The 20775-nt window shown below is 49.9% G+C and overlaps 1 protein-coding gene across 1 annotated transcript in view; it reads left to right on the top strand.

Moving 5' to 3' along the window:
- The window catches only part of LOC142249593 (tRNA (32-2'-O)-methyltransferase regulator THADA-like), a 150924-nt gene that overhangs the window by 15793 nt on the left and 114356 nt on the right, over window positions 1-20775 (top strand). Inside the window, exons 6-7 of the mRNA XM_075321304.1 lie at window positions 5867-5989; window positions 20622-20742. Coding sequence (XP_075177419.1) covers window positions 5867-5989; window positions 20622-20742 — 244 coding nt within the window. The remainder of the gene's footprint in view (window positions 1-5866; window positions 5990-20621; window positions 20743-20775) is intronic.

Genomic DNA, 20775 nt, shown 5'->3' with positions numbered 1-20775 from the left:
CGCAGCCCTTCAGGACCCTGCTGGACCGGAGCACTCATCCCCAGGGACCTGGCCCTGCGTCTCAGCAGCTAAGTACCTGAGGCGTTTATATTTGGGGGTCCCTGTGTTGTATTGTTTGGGGAGAGTGTGCTTGTTGTATTTACTGACATTTCCGGCGGGTTCTCTAGCTATCGCCCGAGAACCGCGCCGATGGTGCCTGCTCGTCGGCCTCGCCGCTCAAATTTAGGCCCCGGCTTCGCCGGAGACCTAGTTTCGTTTTCACTGCCCTCACACGTCACTCATGCAGAGGGACAGCGCGGCTCCTCCCGGCGGCCGTTCTGCACAAGGGAGGGACACTCCCCATTGCTGTGCGTGTCTCCTCCCCTGTAGGTCTCTATGGCCCTCCAGATCCCGCTCTTCATGCAAGTCCCGCCCCCTCTCTTCGCTCCGACGGCCATTTTCTTAGCGTTCACTCAGCGCTGGTCTGCGTTCTGCATCCCTGCTGAGGTGCTGTGTTTGGGGGTCCGGGTTTCGGGATCTGGAGGGCACACAACACCGCTCTACACAGCACAGCGGTCTGGTAAGCCACAACCGGTCTCTGGTTGTGGACCTCTGTATATACTCTCTGGGGTTCATTCTCTGGCAGAGCCCCCACTCCAGCAGCATGTCTCACACGAGGAGCAAGGCTCCAAAGCTTTACTCTGTATGCGCTGCATGTAAGCTCCTGCTGCCTGAACCGAGCACCTATCCACATTGTGATGCCTGCTCTACCTTGGCGGTGCCACAGCCTGGAGTCTCACCCCCAGTGGTCTCTCAGGCTGCTCCTGCTCCTGTGGCTGAACCCCCGGCTTGGGTAGAATCCTTTTCTAGGTCTATCTCCCAGTCTTTTGCTGAGTCCATGGGACTTCTGTCCAGGACTTTGCTGAATCTGCATCAGCCCCCCTCACAGGGTGCCTCTGCTGCTAGGTCTCTCTCAGGACCGGAGCTCACAGAGGATTCATCCTCAGGTCCTAGACCCCGTCCTCCTGAGAAGAGACGTAGGGTTCCCTCTCCCTCCTCCTCCCGCGGCTCTGATTCAAGAGCGGACTCGCAGGATGAGGAGGATGCCTTTACAGGGGGTTCGGAGGCTAACTCCATGTACCCCATTGATCTGTCCGAAAGTGACTCAGATTTTAGTGACTTGATTGCTTCCATTAACTCTGTACTGGATCTCAATCCGCCAGTATCAGAGGAGCAACCCTCTCCGGCAGAAAAACACCAGTTTACCTCGCCTAAGAGAGCAAAGAGTGTGTTCTTTAGCCACTCCAGTTTTAAGGCCGCTGTGTCCAAGCCCAGGGCCTGTCCTAACAAACGCTTCCCAAAGCGTGGTTCTGATGACCGTTTTCCCTTTCCACCTGAGGTGGTCAAGGAGTGGGCTCAGTCCCCAAAGGTAGACCCCCCGGTGTCCCCGGTGTCTAGGCTCTCAGCCCGGACCGTTGTGTCGGTGGCTGATGGCACCTCCCTTAAGGATTCCACTGACCGCCAGATTGACCTTCTGGCCAAATCCGTATATGAAGCGGCGGGGGCCTCCTTTTCCCCGACTTTTGCAGCAGTGTGGGCTCTCAAAGCCGTCTCTGCTTCTCTGGAGGAGATTCATTCCCTCACCAGGGAATCTATGCCCGAAAGGGTTGCCTTGACTTCCCAAGCTTCAGCTTTTTCATCCTATGCCATGTCTGCCATGCTGGAGGCTTCTCACCGCACTGCGGTGGCCTCGGCTAATTCCCTCGCTATCCGCAGGATCTTGTGGCTTCGAGAGTGGAAGGCAGATGCTTCTTCAAAGAAGTACCTTGCTGGGCTCCCTTTTGCTGGGTCCCGGCTGTTCGGAGAACAGCTGGATGAAATTATTAAGGAAGCTACTGGCGGGAAGAGTACTTCCATGCCACAAACCAAAGCCAGGAAACCTGCCCAGGGTAGGAATCAGTCGAGGTTTCGCTCCTTTCGTTCCTCCAACTGGTCGTCCTCTAAGCCCTCGGCCTCGTCCACTAACTCAGCCAAGGACCAGAAATCCAACTGGCGCCCAAAAGCGCGTCCACAGAAGACCGCAGGAGGTGCTGCCACCAAGGCAGCCTCCTCGTGACTATCTGCCCACCCCAGCATCGTCCTTAGTCGGTGGCAGGCTCTCCCACTTTGGCGACGCTTGGTTTCAACACGTCTCTGATCAGTGGGTGAGAGATATCATCTCCCACGGCTACAGGATAGAATTCTCTTCCAGACCGCCAAACAGATTTTTTCTCTCAACCCCCCCCCTGCTCCAAGGCCGCCGCCTTCTCACAGGCCGTGGCATCCTTGCAGGCCAACGGAGTAATTGTACCAGTTCCTGCCCGGGAACGGTTCAGAGGTTTCTACTCAAATCTCTTCCTAGTCCCCAAAAAGGACGGTACATTCCGACCTATCCTGGATCTCAAGCTTCTCAACAAGCATGTTCAGGTGCGGCACTTTTGCATGGAGTCTCTGCGATCAGTCATTGCCTCAATGACCCAAGGGGATTTCCTAGCGTCCATCGACATCAGAGATGCCTATCTGCATGTGCCAATTGCAGTTTCACACCAGCGTTGGCTACGTTTTGCAATCGGAGAAGATCATTTCCAATTTGTGGCTCTCCCCTTCGGGTTGGCCACAGCCCCTCGGGTATTCACCAAGGTCATGGCAGCAGTGATTGCAGTTCTGCACCTCCAGGGGTTGGCAGTGATTCCTTACCTGGACGACCTTCTAGTCAAGGCTTCATCCACCGCAGACTGTCAGCGGAGTGTCTCGCTCACTCTCGCCACTCTAGCCCAATTCGGGTGGCTGGTCAATCTGCCCAAATCCACTCTGACTCCGACCCAAAGTCTCACGTACGTAGGGATGCAGTTCGAGACTTTGCCGGCACTTGTGAAGTTGCCCTTAGTCAAACAGCAGTCCCTCCAACTGGCAGTGCGCTCTCTGCTGAGGCCCCGCCGTTCTTCCCTCAGGCGTCTGATGCAGGTGCTGGGTCAAATGGTGGCGTCAATGGAAGCTGTCCCATTTGCCCAGTTTCATCTGCACCCCCTGCAGCTGGACATTCTCCGCTGTTGGGACAAGCGGCCTTCCTCCTTACACAGGTTAGTGGCTCTGTCGCCACAGACCAGGAGCTCTCTTCAGTGGTGGCTTCGGCCCATCTCTCTATCCCAGGGGCACTCCTTCCTGGCCCCGTCCTGGGTGATCCTCACCACGGATGCCAGTCTATCCGGCTGGGGAGCGGTATGTCTCCACCACAGAGCGCAGGGCACTTGGACTCCATCCGAGTCAGCCCTTTCAATCAATGTGCTGGAGACCAGAGCTGTGCTTCTAGCTCTCCTAGCTTTTCACCACCTGTTGGCGGGCAGGCACATTCGAGTCCAGTCAGACAACGCGACAGCGGTTGCCTACATCAATCACCAAGGCGGGACACGCAGCCGCCTGGCAATGTTGGAGGTACAACGCATCCTTCAATGGGTGGAGGACTCGGGGTCCACCATATCCGCAGTCCACATCCCAGGCATGGAAAACTGGGAGGCAGATTATCTCAGCCGTCAAACCGTGGACGGTGGCGAGTGGTCTCTGCACCCGGCAGTGTTTCAGTCAATCTGCCGCAAATGGGGCACTCCGGACGTGGACCTAATGGCATCCCGTCACAACAACAAGGTTCCTGTTTACGTGGCTCGCTCCCACGATCCTCAGACATTCGCCGCGGACGCTCTGGTTCAAGACTGGTCCCAGTTTCGTCTGTCCTACGTGTTTCCCCCTCTAGTGCTCTTGCCCAGAGTCCTGCGCAAGATCAGAATGGAGGGCCGTCGAGTCATCCTCATTGCACCGGACTGGCCCAGGCGAGCTTGGTATCCAGACCTGCTCCATCTGTCCGTAGAGATGCCGTGGCGTCTCCCGGACCGTCCAGACCTTCTCTCGCAAGGTCCGTTTTTCCGTCTGAATTCTGCGGCTCTCAAATTGACGGCGTGGCTCTTGAGTCCTGGATTTTGACGGCTTCTGGTATTCCTCCTGAAGTCATCTCCACTATGACTCGGACCCGTAAGTCTTCCTCCGCTAAGATCTATCACAGGACTTGGAGAATTTTCCTGTCCTGGTGTCGCTCTACCGGCCATCCTCCTTGGCCTTTCTCCTTGCCGACCCTTCTGTCTTTTCTACAGTCCGGTCTGCAGCTAGGACTGTCCCTCAACTCTCTCAAGGGACAAGTCTCAGCTCTGTCAGTCCTGTTCCAGCGACGTCTCGCTCGGCTGGCTCAGGTCCGCACCTTCATGCAGGGCGCGTCTCACATCATTCCGCCCTACCGGCAGCCCTTGGATCCCTGGGACCTTAATTTGGTTCTCGCGGTTTTGCAGAAACCCCCCTTTGAGCCTCTTAGGGAGGTTTCCTTGTATCGTCTTTCACAGAAAGTGGCCTTTCTGGTGGCCATAACTTCCCTCAGGAGAGTCTCTGATTTGGCTGCGCTCTCTTCGGAGTCACCTTTTTTGGTTTTTCATCAAGACAAGGTGGTTCTCCGTCCGACTCCGGACTTTCTTCCTAAGGTGGTCTCTCCTTTCCACCTTAACCAGGACATTACCCTACCTTCCTTTTGTCCGGCTCCTGTTCATCGCTTTGAAAAGCGCTGCATACTCTGGATCTGGTGCGTGCTCTCCGGATCTATGTGTCTCGCACCGCTGCACTTCGGCGGTGCGCTTCTCTTTTTGTGCTGACCACAGGTCGGCGCAAGGGCCTCTCGGCTTCTAAGCCGACCTTAGCCCGTTGGATTAGATCTACCATTTCGGACGCCTACCAGAGTACTCAGGTGCCTCCCCCGCCGGGGATCAAGGCACATTCGACCAGAGCTGTCGGTGCCTCTTGGGCTTTTAGGCACCAGGCTACGGCTCAACAAGTCTGTCAGGCTGCCACTTGGACTAGCCTGCATACCTTTTCGAAGCACTACCAAGTGCATGCTCATGCTTCGGCAGATGCGAGCTTGGGCAGACGCATCCTTCAGGCGGCCGTTGCCCATTTGTGAAGTTAGGTTCTGCCTACTTCTTAGTTTAGACTGTTTCTTTCCCACCCAGGGACTGCTTTGGAACGTCCCATGGTCTGGGTCTCCCAAAGGAACGATAAAGAAAAAGAGAATTTTGTTTACTTACCGTAAATTCTTTTTCTTATAGTTCCGTATTGGGAGACCCAGCACCCTCCCTGTTGCCTGTTGGCAATTTTCTTGTTCCGCGTGTTCTCACCGGCTGTTGTCATGGACAGAGTCTCCGGTTGTTCCGGCTCTTGCTCTGTTCTACTTGTGGGTGGCTATTCTCCTTCAGCTTTTGCACTAAACTGGCTGGGTCTGCTCACCAGGGGGTGTATAAGCTCAGAGGGAGGAGCTACACTTTTAAGTGTAGTACTTTGTGTGTCCTCCGGAGGCAGAAGCTATACACCCATGGTCTGGGTCTCCCAATACGGAACTATAAGAAAAAGAATTTACGGTAAGTAAACAAAATTCTCTTTTTTTTAATCCCCATAGGTTTTGCTGGGGAATGACTGCAGAAAGGTTATAATCATTTTCTTCAGCATTATTTCAGCAAACTCCACGGCAATTCCACTGTAAAATCTGCAGCGTGTGCACAGGGCGTAAATGGGGACATATACGAGGAAGCAAATACTGAGTAATTAAAACACAAAATATTTTAAAAAAAATTACATACATTTTATCTATGAAATACGGTATAGTTTTGTGAAACACTGAACATCAGGTTATAAATTCTATTCAACGTGTGCTTTATGTGCAGCTTGTTATGTTATTTATTGCACTGTTGTATTTAATGCAGTTTTTTAACATAATTTTCTTAGATTTGTTTTCTGTCTTGTATCATTGTGTTCTCTCCAGTTGTGCCTTCAGCTATTTAGAGAGCTTACTGACAGTGTCGGCCCACTCGTATGGTATTCTGCTCCTTCTCCAAACCCTCTGGAAAGTATACTGGGATCCCTCCTTCAAATCATTGCGCATCAGGTATTATGTTTTTAATACTTGTATTCACATTACTTCATATGAGCTATTATTTATACTAGACCTATAATATAAAATATATATATATATATATATATGAGATATATATATATATATATATATATATATATATATCTCATTCTGCACACACTAACTCCAGGTACAATACTTTTGCTTACATTCAGTAGAAATGCGCCCAACCACTTCTGAATGGTTATAGTGAAGATATGGAGGAATTAATAGGACTCTGTCAGCACAGAATGACTGTTAACCCCTTCACGACCTTTGACGGATCTATCCGTCATGGAGCGTGTGAGGTTAAGCCCCGCCCCCTGCCGCAGGCAGGATGCGGCGATCCGCGCACATATCAGCTGTTTTTAACAACTGACGTGTGCTTGCATGTTCCGAGTGGAATCGCATTCCACCCAGAACATTTAACCCCTTACATCTCACTGTCTGGCAGTGAGATGTATATGCGCACGGTCATGATTTTTACTTACCGCCGCCCCCACCGGAAGTCACGTGCGCGATCACGTGACTTTCGGTGGTTGCCATGGTAGCACAGGGTCATGTGATGACGCCTGCAGCTAACATGACTCACTTCCTCTCAATGCCGGAATACAGCCGGCATTGAAATTAAAGCACCGTATCTGCAGTTCTCAGCTCTGTAGCTGAGATCTGCAGATAGGGCAGAGCGATCGGATTGCTGATCGCTATAGCCCCCTAGGGGGACTAGTAAAATAAAAAAAAAAAGTTTAAAAAAATAAAAAAAAACAAAAAACCTAAAAGTTCAAATCACCCCCCTTTCGCCCCATTGAAAATTAAAGGGTTAAAAAAATATACACATATATCGCCGCGTTCAGAAATGCCCGATCTATCAAAATATAAAATCAATTAATCTGATCAGTAAACGGCGTAGCGGCAAAAAAATTCCAACCGCCAAAATTACGTTTTTTGGTCGCCGCAAGTTTTGCGAAAAAATTCAATAACAGGCGATCAAAAAGTAGCATCTGCGCAAACATGGTACCATTAGAAACGTCAGCTCGAGACGCAAAAAATATGCTGTCACTGAGCCATAGATCCCAAAAAATGAGAACGCTACGGGTTTCAGAAAATGGCGTAAAACGTGTGCCACTTTTATTGGACAAACTTGTGATTTTATTTTAACCCTTTAGATACAAGTAAATCTATACATGTTTGGTGTCTACAAACGCGCACCGACCTCAGGCATCACAATGACACATCAGTTTTACCATATAGTGAACACGGTGAATAAAATATCCCAAAAACTTTTGTGCGATCACACTTTTTTTGCAGTTTTTTTCACACTTGGACTTTTTTTTGCTGTTTTCCAGTACACTATATGGTAAAACGTATGGTTCCATTTAAAAGTACAACTCGTCCCGCAAAAAACAAGCCCTCATATGGCAAGATTGACGGAAAAATAAAAAAGTTACGGCTCTCGGAAGAAGGGGAGACAAAAACGGAAAGTGCCCGGGGGCTGAAGGGGTTAAAGCCAAGTGCATCATGGCGGGGCCAAACCTTTATATTCACCTTCCCATCGGCTTATTTTTCCTCTATCTCCACCCACCTCTCTTCTTTGATTGACAGTTTTGGTTTATTAGCGCTAGAGAAGGGAGAAAATAGATGGAAAACAAGTAGGGGGAAGGTGTGCTTAAATGTTTGGCCACGCCATGATGCACCGAATGCCTGTACTAAGTTTGAACAGTCATTCTGTGCTGACTGAATCCCTTTAGTAAAATGATTGGTAATAATACTGAAAGGGAACCAGTCTGATGATTCGAGCTGCCCGATCAACAGATACTGGCTCTATTTTTGCAGCTCTATATGTCTTGCCCTGTGGTGTATCAGAGAAATCATTCTTTTAATATTACCCACAGACAATGGGCCTAGGATAAGTCCAAGGTCTCCGGCATCTTATTTTCTTCATGCCTCCAATATAGGGAAAGACCTGTCAGTCAAAATGCTTTTCCTTTACTGTATAACAGCACCATATTAGAGAGGGATCTGACCCACAGTGACAGGAAACCGACTGAATAAAAGGATAGTACCCCTCTCCCCTCCCATTTGCATCAGTTGGTTTCCTGTTTTTGTAGGGAACCTACACAAGAAGGTGGCAAAGATTATCTTTTTACCCAGTCCTAGGGGCAACCGGCGTTTCCTGTGTGACTGCCGCAGAGGTGCTGGGCTAGTGCTGGTAATTCCTGGAGGCAGTGCAGCACGTCCAGTGGGTGCTCTGGTTGATGAGGGAGGATGGTGTCATCATCTGTGCGTCCGGCAGTCACTGCGTTGACTGGGGATGCGCATGTACAGGGCACACTAGAAGAGGCGCACCCTGATGCCGAGTGTGCTGGCACCATCATATCTGGATCTGTGCATTTGCAGGGCGCGCCTAGAGATGTGCCCTGATAATGAGCACACTGGCAACATTGCAGCCTGGTCTGCACATGTGCAAGGCATGCTAGGGGGTGCATGCTTGACGACAGGGCGTGCTGGGGAATTCTAACCTATAAGTGACATCCTTCAGTTCCCCTTGGGTGTATTATAATAGAAGCAGGGGTCTGGGGGGTACAGGGGAGAAGCGAAGCCCCCTTTGCTTCAGTATAGTGGATAGGTGGAAACATAACCACGACCACTTAACCAAGTCAGTCATGCCAAAGGTCCTTCTAGCCACTGGGATATAGTCACAACCATTAGTAAAACGCTATAATGGAATTAGCATAAATAAAATATAGGGGAAGGAACAACAGGCAGGGGGCGTAAATCACTATGAATACCCACCCCAGCTATTACCTGCTGCACAGCTGCTGCCAAGCAAAAAGCTGCTCATTTCTGTAACCTTACTTGCTTGTGTTTCAAAACCTATACATCCAATCTGACAACTAAAGGCATGTATAGAATCAGCATGATAGTGCCAGTATAGCACTGGCTTTAGCTTATATAGGGTAATCATAATGGTTGGTGCGCTTTATGAGGCAATGAACAGGAGAGGGTATCCAGCAATCCATTAAAAAAATCTAAATTTATTTAGACATGATTATAAATTGGAAGGTTCATGCCAAACAAAAAAAATGTAGAGTATAAACACGTGTGTTATACAGTGCCTACAAGTAGTATTCAACCCCCTGCAGATTTAGCAGGTTTACACATTCGGCATTAACTTGGCATTGTGACATTTGGACTGTAGATCAGCCTGGAAGTGTGAAATGCACTGTAGCAAAAAAGAATGTTATTTCTTTTTTTTTTTTTTAAATTGTGAAAAGTTTATTCAGAGGGTCATTTATTATTCAACCCCTCAAACCACCAGAATTCTGTTTGGTTCCCCTAAAGTATTAAGAAGTATTTGAGGCACAAAGAACAATGAGCTTCACATGTTTGGATTAATTATCTCTTTTTCCAGCCTTTTCTGACTAATTAAGACCCTCCCCAAACTTGTGAACAGCACTCATACTTTTTCAACATGGGAAAGACAAAGGAGCATTCCAAGGCCATCAGAGACAAGATCGTGGAGGGTCACAAGGCTGGCAAGGGGTACAAAACCCTTTCCAAGGAGTTGGGCCTACCTGTCTCCACTGTTGGGAGCATCATCCGGAAGTGGAAGGCTTATGGAACTACTGTTAGCCTTCCAAGGCCTGGACAGCCTTTGAAAGTTTCCACCCGTGCCGAGGCCAGGCTTGTCCGAAGAGTCAAGTCTAACCCAAGGACAACAAGGAAGGAGCTCCAAGAAGATCTCATGGCAGTGGGGACATTGGTTTCAGTCAATACCATAAGTAACGTACTCCACCGCAATGGTCTCCGTTCCAGACGAGCCTGTAAGGTACCTTTACTTTCAAAGCGTCATGTCAAGGCTCGTCTACAGTTTGCTCATGATCACTTGGAGGACTCTGAGACAGACTGGTTCAAGGTTCTCTGGTCTGATGAGACCAAGATCGAGATCTTTGGTGCCAACCATACACATGACATTTGGAGACTGGATGGCACTGCATACGACCCCAAGAATACCATCCCTACAGTCAAGCATGGTGGTGGCAGCATCATGCTGTGGGGCTGTTTCTCAGCCAAGGGGCCTGGCCATCTGGTCCGCATCCATGGGAAGATGGATAGCACGGCCTACCTGGAGATTTTGGCCAAGAACCTCCGCTCCTCCATCAAGGATCTTAAGATGGGTCGTCATTTCATCTTCCAACAAGACAACGACCCAAAGCACACAGCCAAGAAAACCAAGGCCTGGTTCAAGAGGGAAAAAATCAAGGTGTTGCAGTGGCCTAGTCAGTCTCCTGACCTTAACCCAATTGAAAACTTGTGGAAGGAGCTCAAGATTAAAGTCCACATGAGACACCCAAAGAACCTAGATAACTTGGAGAAGATCTGCATGGAGGAGTGGGCCAAGATAACTCCAGAGACCTGTGCCGGCCGGATCAGGTCTTATAAAAGACGATTTTCTTTATCGTTCCTTTGGGAGACCCAGACCATGGGTGTTTAGCTTCTACCTCCGGAGGACACACAAAGTACTACACTTAAAAGTGTAGCTCCTCCCCCTGAACTTATACACCCCCTGGTGAGCAGACCCAGCCAGTTTATCGCTTTGTGTTCAGGAGGCATACATCCACACATGAATTCTCATATGATTTTTTCCTTTTGGAACGAGATTGACGAGTGGGGTCCACGTCTGGACCCCCGGCATGTCCCTTCTCACCCCACTGTGTCGGCGGTGTTGTAAGGTTGATTCGTAGGCTGGAGCCTTTACATGCCATGCTCCTTCACCATCCTTCCTGGGCTCTGGCTTGAAGTGGGAGCCAGAACGGTCTCCATGCTTGTCAGGACACCGGTCTCCATCCGCAGCCCTTCAGGACCCTGCTGGACCGGAACACTCATCCCCAGGGACTTGGCCCTGCGTCTCAGCAGCTAAGTACCTGAGACGTTTAGATTTCGGGGTCCCTGTACTTTATTGTTGGGGGAGAGTGTGCTTATTGTGTTTACTGACATTTCCGGCGGGTTCTCTAGCTGTCGCCTGAGAACCGCGCCGATGGTGCCTGCGCGTCGGCCGCGCCGCTCAAATTTAGGCCCCGGCTTCGCCGGAGGCCTAGTTTTTGTTTCACTGCCCTTGCATGTCACTCATGCAGAGGGACAGGCTTGGCTCCTCCCGGCGGCCGTTCTGTACAGGGGAGGGACACTCCCCACTGCAGTGTGTGTCCCCTCCCTGTAGGTCTCTATGGCCCTTCAGATCCCGCTCCTCAAGCAAGTCCCGCCCCCTCTCTTCGCTCCGGCGGCCATTTTCTCAGCGTTCTCTCTGCGATCAGTCATTGCAGCGCTGGTCTGCAGCATCTCTGCTGAGGTGCTGTGCTTGGGGGTCCGGGCTTCGGGATCTGGAGGGCACACAACACCGCTCCAGCGGTCTGGTAAGCCACAACCGGTCTCCGGTTGTGGACCTCTGTATATACTCTCTGGGGTTCATTCTCTGGCAGAGCCCCCACTCCAGCAGCATGTCTCACACGAGGAGCAAGGCCCCAAAGCTTTATGCTGTATGCGCTGCATGTAAGCTCCTGCTGCCTGAACCGAGCACCTTCCCACATTGTGATGCCTGCTCTAACTTGGCGGTGCCACAGCCTGGAGTCTCACCCCCAGTGGTTTCTCAGGCTGCTCCTGCTCCTGTGGCTGAACCCCCGGCTTGGGTAGAATCCTTTTCTAGGTCTATCTCCCAGTCTTTCGCTGAGTCCATGGGACTTCTGTCCAGGATTTTGCTGAATATGCATCAGCCCCCCTCACAGGGTGCCTCTGCTGCTAGGGCTCTCTCAGGACCGGAGCTCACAGAGGATTCATCATCAGGGCCCAGACCCCGTCCTAAGAAGAGACGCAGGGTTCCCTCTCCCTTCTCCTCCCGTGGCTCTGATTCCAGAGCTGACTCGCTGGATGAGGAGGATGCCTTTACAGGGGGCTCGGAGGCTAACTCCATGTGCCCCATTGATCTGTCCGAAAGTGACTCAGATCTTATTGACTTGATTGCTTCTATTAATTCTGTACTGGATCTCAATCCACCAGTATCAGAGGAGCAACCCTCTCTGGCAGAAAAGCACCAGTTTACCTTGCCTAAGAGAGCAAAGAGTGTGTTCTTTAACCACTCCAGTTTTCAGGCCGCTGTGACCAAGCCCAGGGCCTGTCCTGACAAGCGCTTCCCAAAGCGTGGTTCTGATGACCGTTTTCCCTTTCCATCTGAGGTGGTCAAGGAGTGGGCTCAGTCCCCAAAGGTAGACCCTCCGGTGTCTAGGCTCGCAGCCCGGACCGTTGTGTCGGTGGCTGATGGCACTTCCCTTAAGGATTCCACTGACCGCCAGATTGACCTTCTGGCCAAATCCGTGTATGAAGCGGCGGGGGCCGCGTTTTCTCCGACTTTTGCAGCAGTGTGGGCTCTCAAGGCCATCTCTGCTTCTCTAGAGGAGATGCATTCCCTCACCAGGGAATCTATGCCCGAAATGGATACCTTAACTTCCCAAGCTTCGGCCTTTTCATCCTATGCCATGTCTGCCATGCTGGAGGTTTCTCACCGCACTGCGGTGGCTTCGGCTAATTCCCTCGCTATCCGCAGAATCTTGTGGCTTCGAGAGTGGAAGGCAGATGCTTCTTCAAAGAAGTACCTTGCTGGGCTCCCTTTTGCTGGGTCCCGGCTGTTCGGAGAACAGCTGGATGAAATTATTAAGGAAGCTACTGGCGGGAAGAGTAGTTCCATGCCTCAAACTAAAGCCAGGAAACCTGTCCAGGGTAGGAATGAGTCGAGGTTTCGCTCCTTTCGTTCCTCCAACTGGTCGTCCTCTAAGTCCTCGGCCTCGTCCGCTAACTCAGCCAAGGACCAGAAATCCAACTGGCGCACAAAAGCGCGTCCACAGAAGAGCGCAGGAGCTGCTGCCACTAAGGCAGCCTCCTCGTGACTATCTGCCCGCTCCAGCAACGTCCTTAGTCGGTGGCAGGCTCTCCCACTTTGGCGACGCTTGGTTTCAACACGTCTCCGATCAGTGGGTGAGAGATATCATCTCCCACGGCTACAGGATAGAATTCTCTTCCAGTCCGCCAAACAGATTACTCCCCCCTGCTCCAAGGCCGCCGCCTTCTCACAGGCCGTGGCAGCCTTACAGGCCAATGGAGTAATTGTACCGGTTCCCGCCCGGGAACGGTTCAGAGGTTTCTACTCAAATCTCTTCCTAGTTCCCAAAAAGGACGGTACCTTCCGGCCCATCCTGGATCTGAAGCTTCTCAACAAGCATGTTCAGGTGCGGCGCTTTCGCATGGAGTCTCTGCGATCGGTCATTGCCTCTATGTCCCAAGGGGATTTCCTGGCATCCATCGACATCAGAGATGCCTATCTGCATGTGCCAATTGCAGTGTCACACCAGCGTTGGCTACGTTTTGCAGTAGGAGAAGATCACTTCCAATTCGTGGCTCTCCCCTTCGGGTTGGCCACGGTCCCTCGGGTATTCACCAAGGTCATGGCAGCAGTGATTGCAGTTCTGCACTTCCAGGGGTTGGCAGTGATTCCTTACCTGGACGACCTTCTAGTCAAGGCTTCATCTAGCGCAGACTGTCAGCGGAGTGTCTCGCTCACTCTCTCCACTCTAGCTCAATTCGGGTGGCTGGTCAATCTGCCCAAATCCAATCTGACTCCGACCCAGAGTCTCACGTACCTAGGGATGCAGTTCGAGACCTTGACGGCACCTGTGAAGTAGCCCTTAGTCAAACAGCAGTCCCTTCAGCTAGCGGTGCGCTCTCTGCTGAGGCCCCGCCGTTATACCCTCAGGCGTCTGATGCAGGTGCTGGGTCAAATGGTGGCGTCCATGGAGGCTGTTCCCTTTGCCCAGTTCCATCTGCGCCCCCTGCAGCTGGACATTCTCCGCTGTTGGGACAAGCGGCCTTCCTCCTTACACAGGTTAGTGGCTCTGTCGCCACAAACCAGGAGCTCTCTTCAGTGGTGGCTTTGGCCCCTCTCCCTGTCCCAGGGGCGCTCCTTCCTGGCCCCGTCCTGGGTGATTCTCACCACGGATGCCAGTCTATCCGGCTGGGGAGCGGTATATCTCCACCACAGAGCGCAGGGCACTTGGACTCCATCCGAGTCAGCCCTTTCAATCAATGTGCTGGAAACCAGAGCCGTGCTTCTAGCTCTCCTAGCTTTTCACCACCTGTTGGCGGGCAAGCACATTCGAGTCCAGTCAGACAACGCGACAGCGGTTGCCTACATCAATCACCAGGGCGGGACACGCAGCCGCCTGGCGATGTTGGAAGTACAACGCATCCTTCAATGGGCGGAGGACTCCAAGTCCACCATATCCGCAGTCCACATCCCAGGCGTGGAAAACTGGGAGGCAGATTATCTCAGCCGTCAAACCGTGGATGGTGGCGAGTGGTCCCTGCACCCGGCAGTGTTTCAGTCAATCTGCCGCAAATGGGGCACTCCGGACGTGGACCTAATGGCATCCCGTCACAACAACAAGGTTCCCGTTTACGTGGCTCGCTCCCACGACCCTCAGGCATTCGCCGCGGACGCACTGGTTCAAGACTGGTCCCAGTTTCGTCTGTCCTACGTGTTTCCCCCTCTAGCTCTCTTGCCCAGAGTTCTGCGCAAGATCAGAATGGAGGGCTGTCGAGTCATCCTCATTGCACCGGACTGGCCCAGGCGAGCTTGGTATCCAGACCTGCTCCATCTGTCCGTAGAGATGCCGTGGCATCTCCCGGACCGTCCAGACCTACTCTCACAAGGTCCGTTTTTCCGCCTGAATTCTGCGGCTCTCAAATTGACGGCGTGGCTCTTGAGTCCTGGATCTTGATGGCTTCTGGTATCCCTCCTGAAGTCATCTCCACTATGACTCGGGCCCGTAAGTCTTCCTCCGCTAAGATCTATCACAGGACTTGGAAAATTTTCCTGTCCTGGTGTCGCTCTACTGACCATCCTCCTTGGCCATTCTCCTTGCCGACCCTTCTGTCTTTTCTACAGTCCGGTCTGCAGCTAGGACTGTCCCTCAGCTCTCTCAAGGGACAAGTCTCAGCTCTGTCAGTTCTGTTCCAGCGGCGTCTCGCTCGGCTGGCTCAGGTCCGCACCTTCATGCAAGGCGCGTCTCACATCATTCCGCCTTACCGGCGGCCCTTGGATCCCTGGGACCTTAATTTAGTTCTCACGGTTTTGCAGAAACCCCCCTTTGAGCCTCTTAGGGAGGTCTCTTTGCATCGTCTTTCACAGAAAGTGGTTTTTCTGGTGGCCATAACTTCCCTCAGGAGAGTCTCTGATTTGGCCGCGCTCTCTTCGGAGTCACCTTTTTTAGTTTTTCATCAAGACAAGGTGGTTCTCCGTCCGACTCCGGATTTTCTTCCTAAGGTGGTCTCTCCTTTCCACCTTAACCAGGACATTACCGTACCTTCCTTTTGTCCGGCTCCTGTTCATCGCTTTGAAAAAGCGCTGCATACTCTGGATCTGGTGCGTGCGCTCCAGATCTATGTGTCTCGCACCGCTGCTCTTAGGCGGTGCACTTCTCTTTTTGTGCTAACCACAGGTCGGCGCAAGGGCCTCACTGCTTCTAAGCCGACCTTGGCCCGTTGGATTAGATCGACCATTTCGGACGCCTACCAGAGTTCTCAGGTGCCTCCCCCGCTGGGGATCAAGGCACATTCGACCAGAGCTGTTGGTGCCTCTTGGGCTTTCAGGCACCAGGCTACGGCTCAACAAGTCTGTCAGGCTGCCAGGCAGACGCATCCTTCAGGCGGCTGTCGCCCATTTGTGAAGTTAGGTTCTGCCTACTTCTTGCCTTTTTTCGGTTTATTTCCCACCCAGGGACTGCTTTGGAACGTCCCATGGTCTGGGTCTCCCAAAGGAACGATAAAGAAAAAGAGAATTTTGTTTACTTACCGTAAATTCTTTTTCTTATAGTTCCGTATTGGGAGACCCAGCACCCTCCCTGTTGCCTGTTGGCAATTTTCTTGTTCCGCGTGTTCTCACCGGCTGTTGTCATGGACAGAGTCTCCGGTTGTTCCGGCTCTTGCTCTGTTCTACTTGTGGGTGGCTATTCTCCTTCAGCTTTTGCACTAAACTGGCTGGGTGTGCTCACCAGGGGGTGTATATGCTCAGGGGGAGGAGCTACACTTTTAAGTGTAGTACTTTGTGTGTCCACCGGAGGTAGAAGCTAAACACCCATGGTCTGGGTCTCCCAATACGGAACTATAAGAAAAAGAATTTACGGTAAGTAAACAAAGATCTCTTTATTAGCTGTAATTGCTAACAAGGGTTATTCCACAAAATATTAAACCTAGGGGTTGAATAATAATTGACCCACACTTTTATGTTGAAAATTTATGAAAATTTAACTGAGCAACATAACTTGTTGGTTTGTAAGACTTATGCATCTGTTAATAAATCCTGCTCGTTTGAAGTTTGCAGGCTCTAACTTATTTGCATCTTATCAAACCTGCTAAATCTGCAGGGGGTTGAATACTACTTGTAGGCACTGTATATCAAATATGGATGACCCGGTAGATATTACGGCTCATTCCACTTGAGCAGTTGCAACTTCCTGGGCAGAGAAGGGGAGGTTTCAATCACCCAGATATGTAAGGCAGCAACTTGGTGCTCTCCTTCAACCTTCTATAAGCACTGTAGGTTGGATCTGTCCATGGTCAATGCATGAGTGATTGTTTTTCTCTGTAAACCTCTCATGCGGTGCTGTCATGGGGGGAAAGTAAAAATACTAAATTACTTACCGTAGAATGTGTCCCCCTAGAGTGCAATTGAAGGGGAAAGAAATGGCGCTTTTCTGAGCTTAGTATTTGCTTTAGGGGATTGTGTATAAAAGGTGTGTGCACTCACCTGTATTCAGCCACAATGCGCTCGTAATATATGCTTGTGATGGTTTCCGATGCTGGGTCGATTCACAGTGAAGAATCGCTCCGTTGGAGTGAGCACATGGGCAATGTGAAGAGAAATGATGACTACAAATGGCAATCCCAATGGATCAAACTATTTGTGTAAAAGTTTATAGATTTATTGAAAAACACATCTACAACGGGACCATATACATGTATAAGATTACACATTTCAGCTTACAAAAAGCGTTTGTCAGGTCTGAAAAGAGTAAAGTCTATATGCATCGGCATGCAAGTGGGAAGTCATTTCATGCTCTAACCCAAACGATGTGGGGAAAGGTACTGCCCTTTTAGGCTAGGTTCACATTTCCGTTGTTTATGATCAGTCACAATCCACTGCTCTGATAAACAACGCAATCCGTTTGGCGGATCCGTTGTTTACCATAGACTTGTATGAGCGGCAGATTGCGACTGATGCCCTTGCGTTGCATCCGCCGCCAGACTGATCAGTCGTGGAACGACTGACCGTCGGGCGGCAGGAACGCAGCATGTAACTTTTTTGAGCAGCGGAATCATTATGTTTTCACTGCGCATGCTCAAATCTTGTGTTTAATCATTCAAATGAATGTCTTTTTCGGCAGCCGATCTCCCGGCCGCCGGCTTTGAGAGCGATCAGCTGATCGTTCACAATAGCCGGCCGATCAGCTGATCGTTTACAGAAGCCGGCGGCCAGGAGATCAGCTGATCGTTCTCTCTCATTTTACAATGGAATCCGCTTTATGATGACAATGAATTCCAATTCTTGTCATCCGTTGTACAACGCATCAGTCACAAGCGTCAAGCAACGCATGTGACTGGTGAAAAACAACAGAAATGTGAACCTAGCTGTGAGGCAAATCCCGGGATATGAAGATGAATTATGACTCCAGTCATAATCCCTCATCACTCCCTGGCAGTGCCCCCTCCCTTCTTGTTCTCAGTGTTCCACTTACACCTCCATGGCCATGTCCTGTGATATGGAAATTAGGTGGCTTGGGGACAATGGACACAGGATGACTCCCTGCCGTGACCCTGTAGTGGGGGCTGCTAGCTAGTTAGCAAGGCTATGGAAATAGCCAGACAGAACGACTCCAGTAAAAAATGGTTCATATCTCGCAAGCCATATTTCCGATAAATATGGCAACCATAAAAATGGTGTCTCCGCATGCGGACGATGCTGGCACACCCTTTTTATGGGAGCAGGACATTGGGAAATGCCCCAGGCGTGATATCAGCCAATGGGGAACTGGCAGACAGGTCATGAGTCCCCTCGTTCTGTAGCTAAATTCATAACTGTCACAATGAGAGCATTGGCGTCCGCCTACGACGCTCCCAGGCAAAGTTATGGCCCATATTCCATGTTGTGGATTGTCCATAACTCAAGCCAGGGGTGGAGCAGTGCTCCCTCTGAGGTCACTAAGGTAGGAGGGGACCTGGATTTGCCCAGGTTGATAACCCTACTTCGGCCATTTTCCAGTGTTCTTTCGCTGGGGGTCACGTGTAGGAAACATCTGTGGGAGTTCCTGGAAACCTGGTCTACAGCGCCCCCCTGTGGCCAGACGCACAAGGTAACTGATTGACTTGCATACCTGTTTGTAAACCATGCTTTATCTGTAACTGTACTCTGACATATGTATATTCTGTAGATTCCCTATTGTATATATTGTAGTTTCTAGTGTGCTTTAGGCTGATTAAATTATATAATTAATCTTGGGCTGTTCTGTTATCTCGATCTTGAATCCCACGTCTGTGTGTTCGGCTAATAGTTACCGTGAAGCGGTTGGTGGCAGCGAGTTGTGCCAAGGATTATTGTGGGGAGGCCAGTGAGATTCGGGAAGATATTATATATTCCGCCCGCGGAGGTCGGGGGAATATATACCCTACTCTCACCGGGGACCCTTCAATAATCGGCATAAGTAGTATAGCGGCCTCCTTGCTTATTGTCGGGCAATTCCATAATTGGCCTGACTATAAGAGGGGCGCTAGAGAGCGCGTCACGTGCTCTGTCTGTCGGTCGGGAGGTATAAAGGAGGGGTGACCCCCACTTGTTACCCCCCGATTGTGACGTACTGGTAGCCAGCGCGGGGGATTTCTGAGTGACCCCCCCGGTGGTTTGTGACACTAGCCTTATTCAGTGAATTTCCCAGAACTGGTATCTCATTCTTGCTGCCCATGGTGCAATCTGTATGAATCAGCTGTAAGTTTCCCTTTAGGCTATGTGCGCACAGTGCGTTTTTCGCGGCGTTTTTGGGCGTTTTTCGGGTGCGTTTTTGGCCTCAAAACTGCAGGACTTTGCTTCCCCAGCAAAGTCTATGAGTTTTCATTTTTGCTGTCCGCACACATCTGTTTTTTTTACCTGCGTTTTTGAGTTAAAAAAAAAATGGACATGTCAGTTCTTTCCTGCGTTTTTCTGCGTTTTCCGCCCATGCAATGCATTTGAAAAACGCAGCAAAACGCAGAGATCAAAAACGCAGCAAAACGCAGCCAAAAACGCACCAAATCGCGGCAAAAACGCATGCGTTTTTTCGACGCAGGTGCGTTTTTGTGCGTTTTTAGCGGCCAAAAACGCACAAAAACGCAGCGTCAAAAAGACGCAGTGTGCGAACCTAGCCTTAAGGTGAATATGTTTGTGATGTCCACTACATAACCTAATACTATCCTAGGCAACTAAATCAGGCTATATTTTTTCCAGCAAAAAACACAAATGTTAAAGAGGTTGCGCAGCTGGAGAAAATATCTTTAGATTTGTTATATATTTTCAAATTCATAATTTACTTGAATTCAGAGATGTGCCTCACTCTTTAAATACCTGCATCTGTCTGGATCATTTCAGTTTCTTTACCTTCTGTCTATGCATTGGTTTTGCTGGAGAAAGAGGCTGATAAAGCTCTTAAAAGGAGCTAGACAGCCAACACAGCTTTTTTTTTTTTTTTCATTTGTGGAAATCAAGCCATACTTGAAGTTTTCCCAAGGGTATCCATCTTTTAATTCAAGTAGGTTCATTGCATATATTTCTGTTTTAAACACAGCCTAAGATATTTTTCCTAAGTGCACTACACCCTTTTAACTTCATGATATTAGTGTACTCATTTCTGTTACATATTTGTCATGGGTTCCTTCTCCGATATCACACAATTAGCAGAGCGAGAGATGATTGAACAATCCAAAGAACATTTATTCCAAACAAGTCAGAAGGTCCATAAAATAATCCACCACACAGAGGGTAAAGTAGTCCAGTAATGGTATAAATGCCCAAGTCTCTCTGTGGAGCCTCAGCTTCTCCCACAGAGGATCAATCTTCCTGCTTCTCTCTTCTCCTTCTCAGACAGACTGAATAATCCCCCAGGTTAACAGAGAGTTTGGGTGGATTCCAGGCCCCCCTCCCCCACACCTAGGAACAGAAACACTCCAGGGGGTTATTAACCTGCAGACAGGACAAATAATACATAGAATGGACAGAGCAACCCGCCTAAAATATGAACCTACACAAAATGATACACAACCCACAATATCACACCATCACAATATTGAACTATTTTCTCTATGTTTGTAATGTCCTTCTGATGTAGTTGATTTCTAAGTATGTTTAATGTAAAATTGAATCTGATAATGTGTGTGCTCTCTAGGATGAGTGGCTTATTTTTAGCAGTTTTGTCTAATACACAGATAATACTTGCATACTGTATGCATTTGCATGTTATCACATGATTTTTATTTTTTTTTTACATTTTTTTTTTGTAAGAACATGAGCCGCGATGCCCGATTGTTAGCTGGGACAGCTGTTTCCGCCCTGGCAAATACAGGCCCAGTAATGGAGTCAGCAGCTCAGGCTGCTATGAACCTTGTACAGCAATGTGAAATTGGTGAGAAACTAAATTCTGTATTCTTAATATATT

Source organism: Anomaloglossus baeobatrachus, chromosome 1, assembly GCF_048569485.1.
Source record: "Anomaloglossus baeobatrachus isolate aAnoBae1 chromosome 1, aAnoBae1.hap1, whole genome shotgun sequence".
Classification (NCBI taxonomy): Eukaryota; Metazoa; Chordata; class Amphibia; order Anura; family Aromobatidae; genus Anomaloglossus; species Anomaloglossus baeobatrachus.
This window is presented reverse-complemented; position numbering and strand designations above follow the sequence as displayed.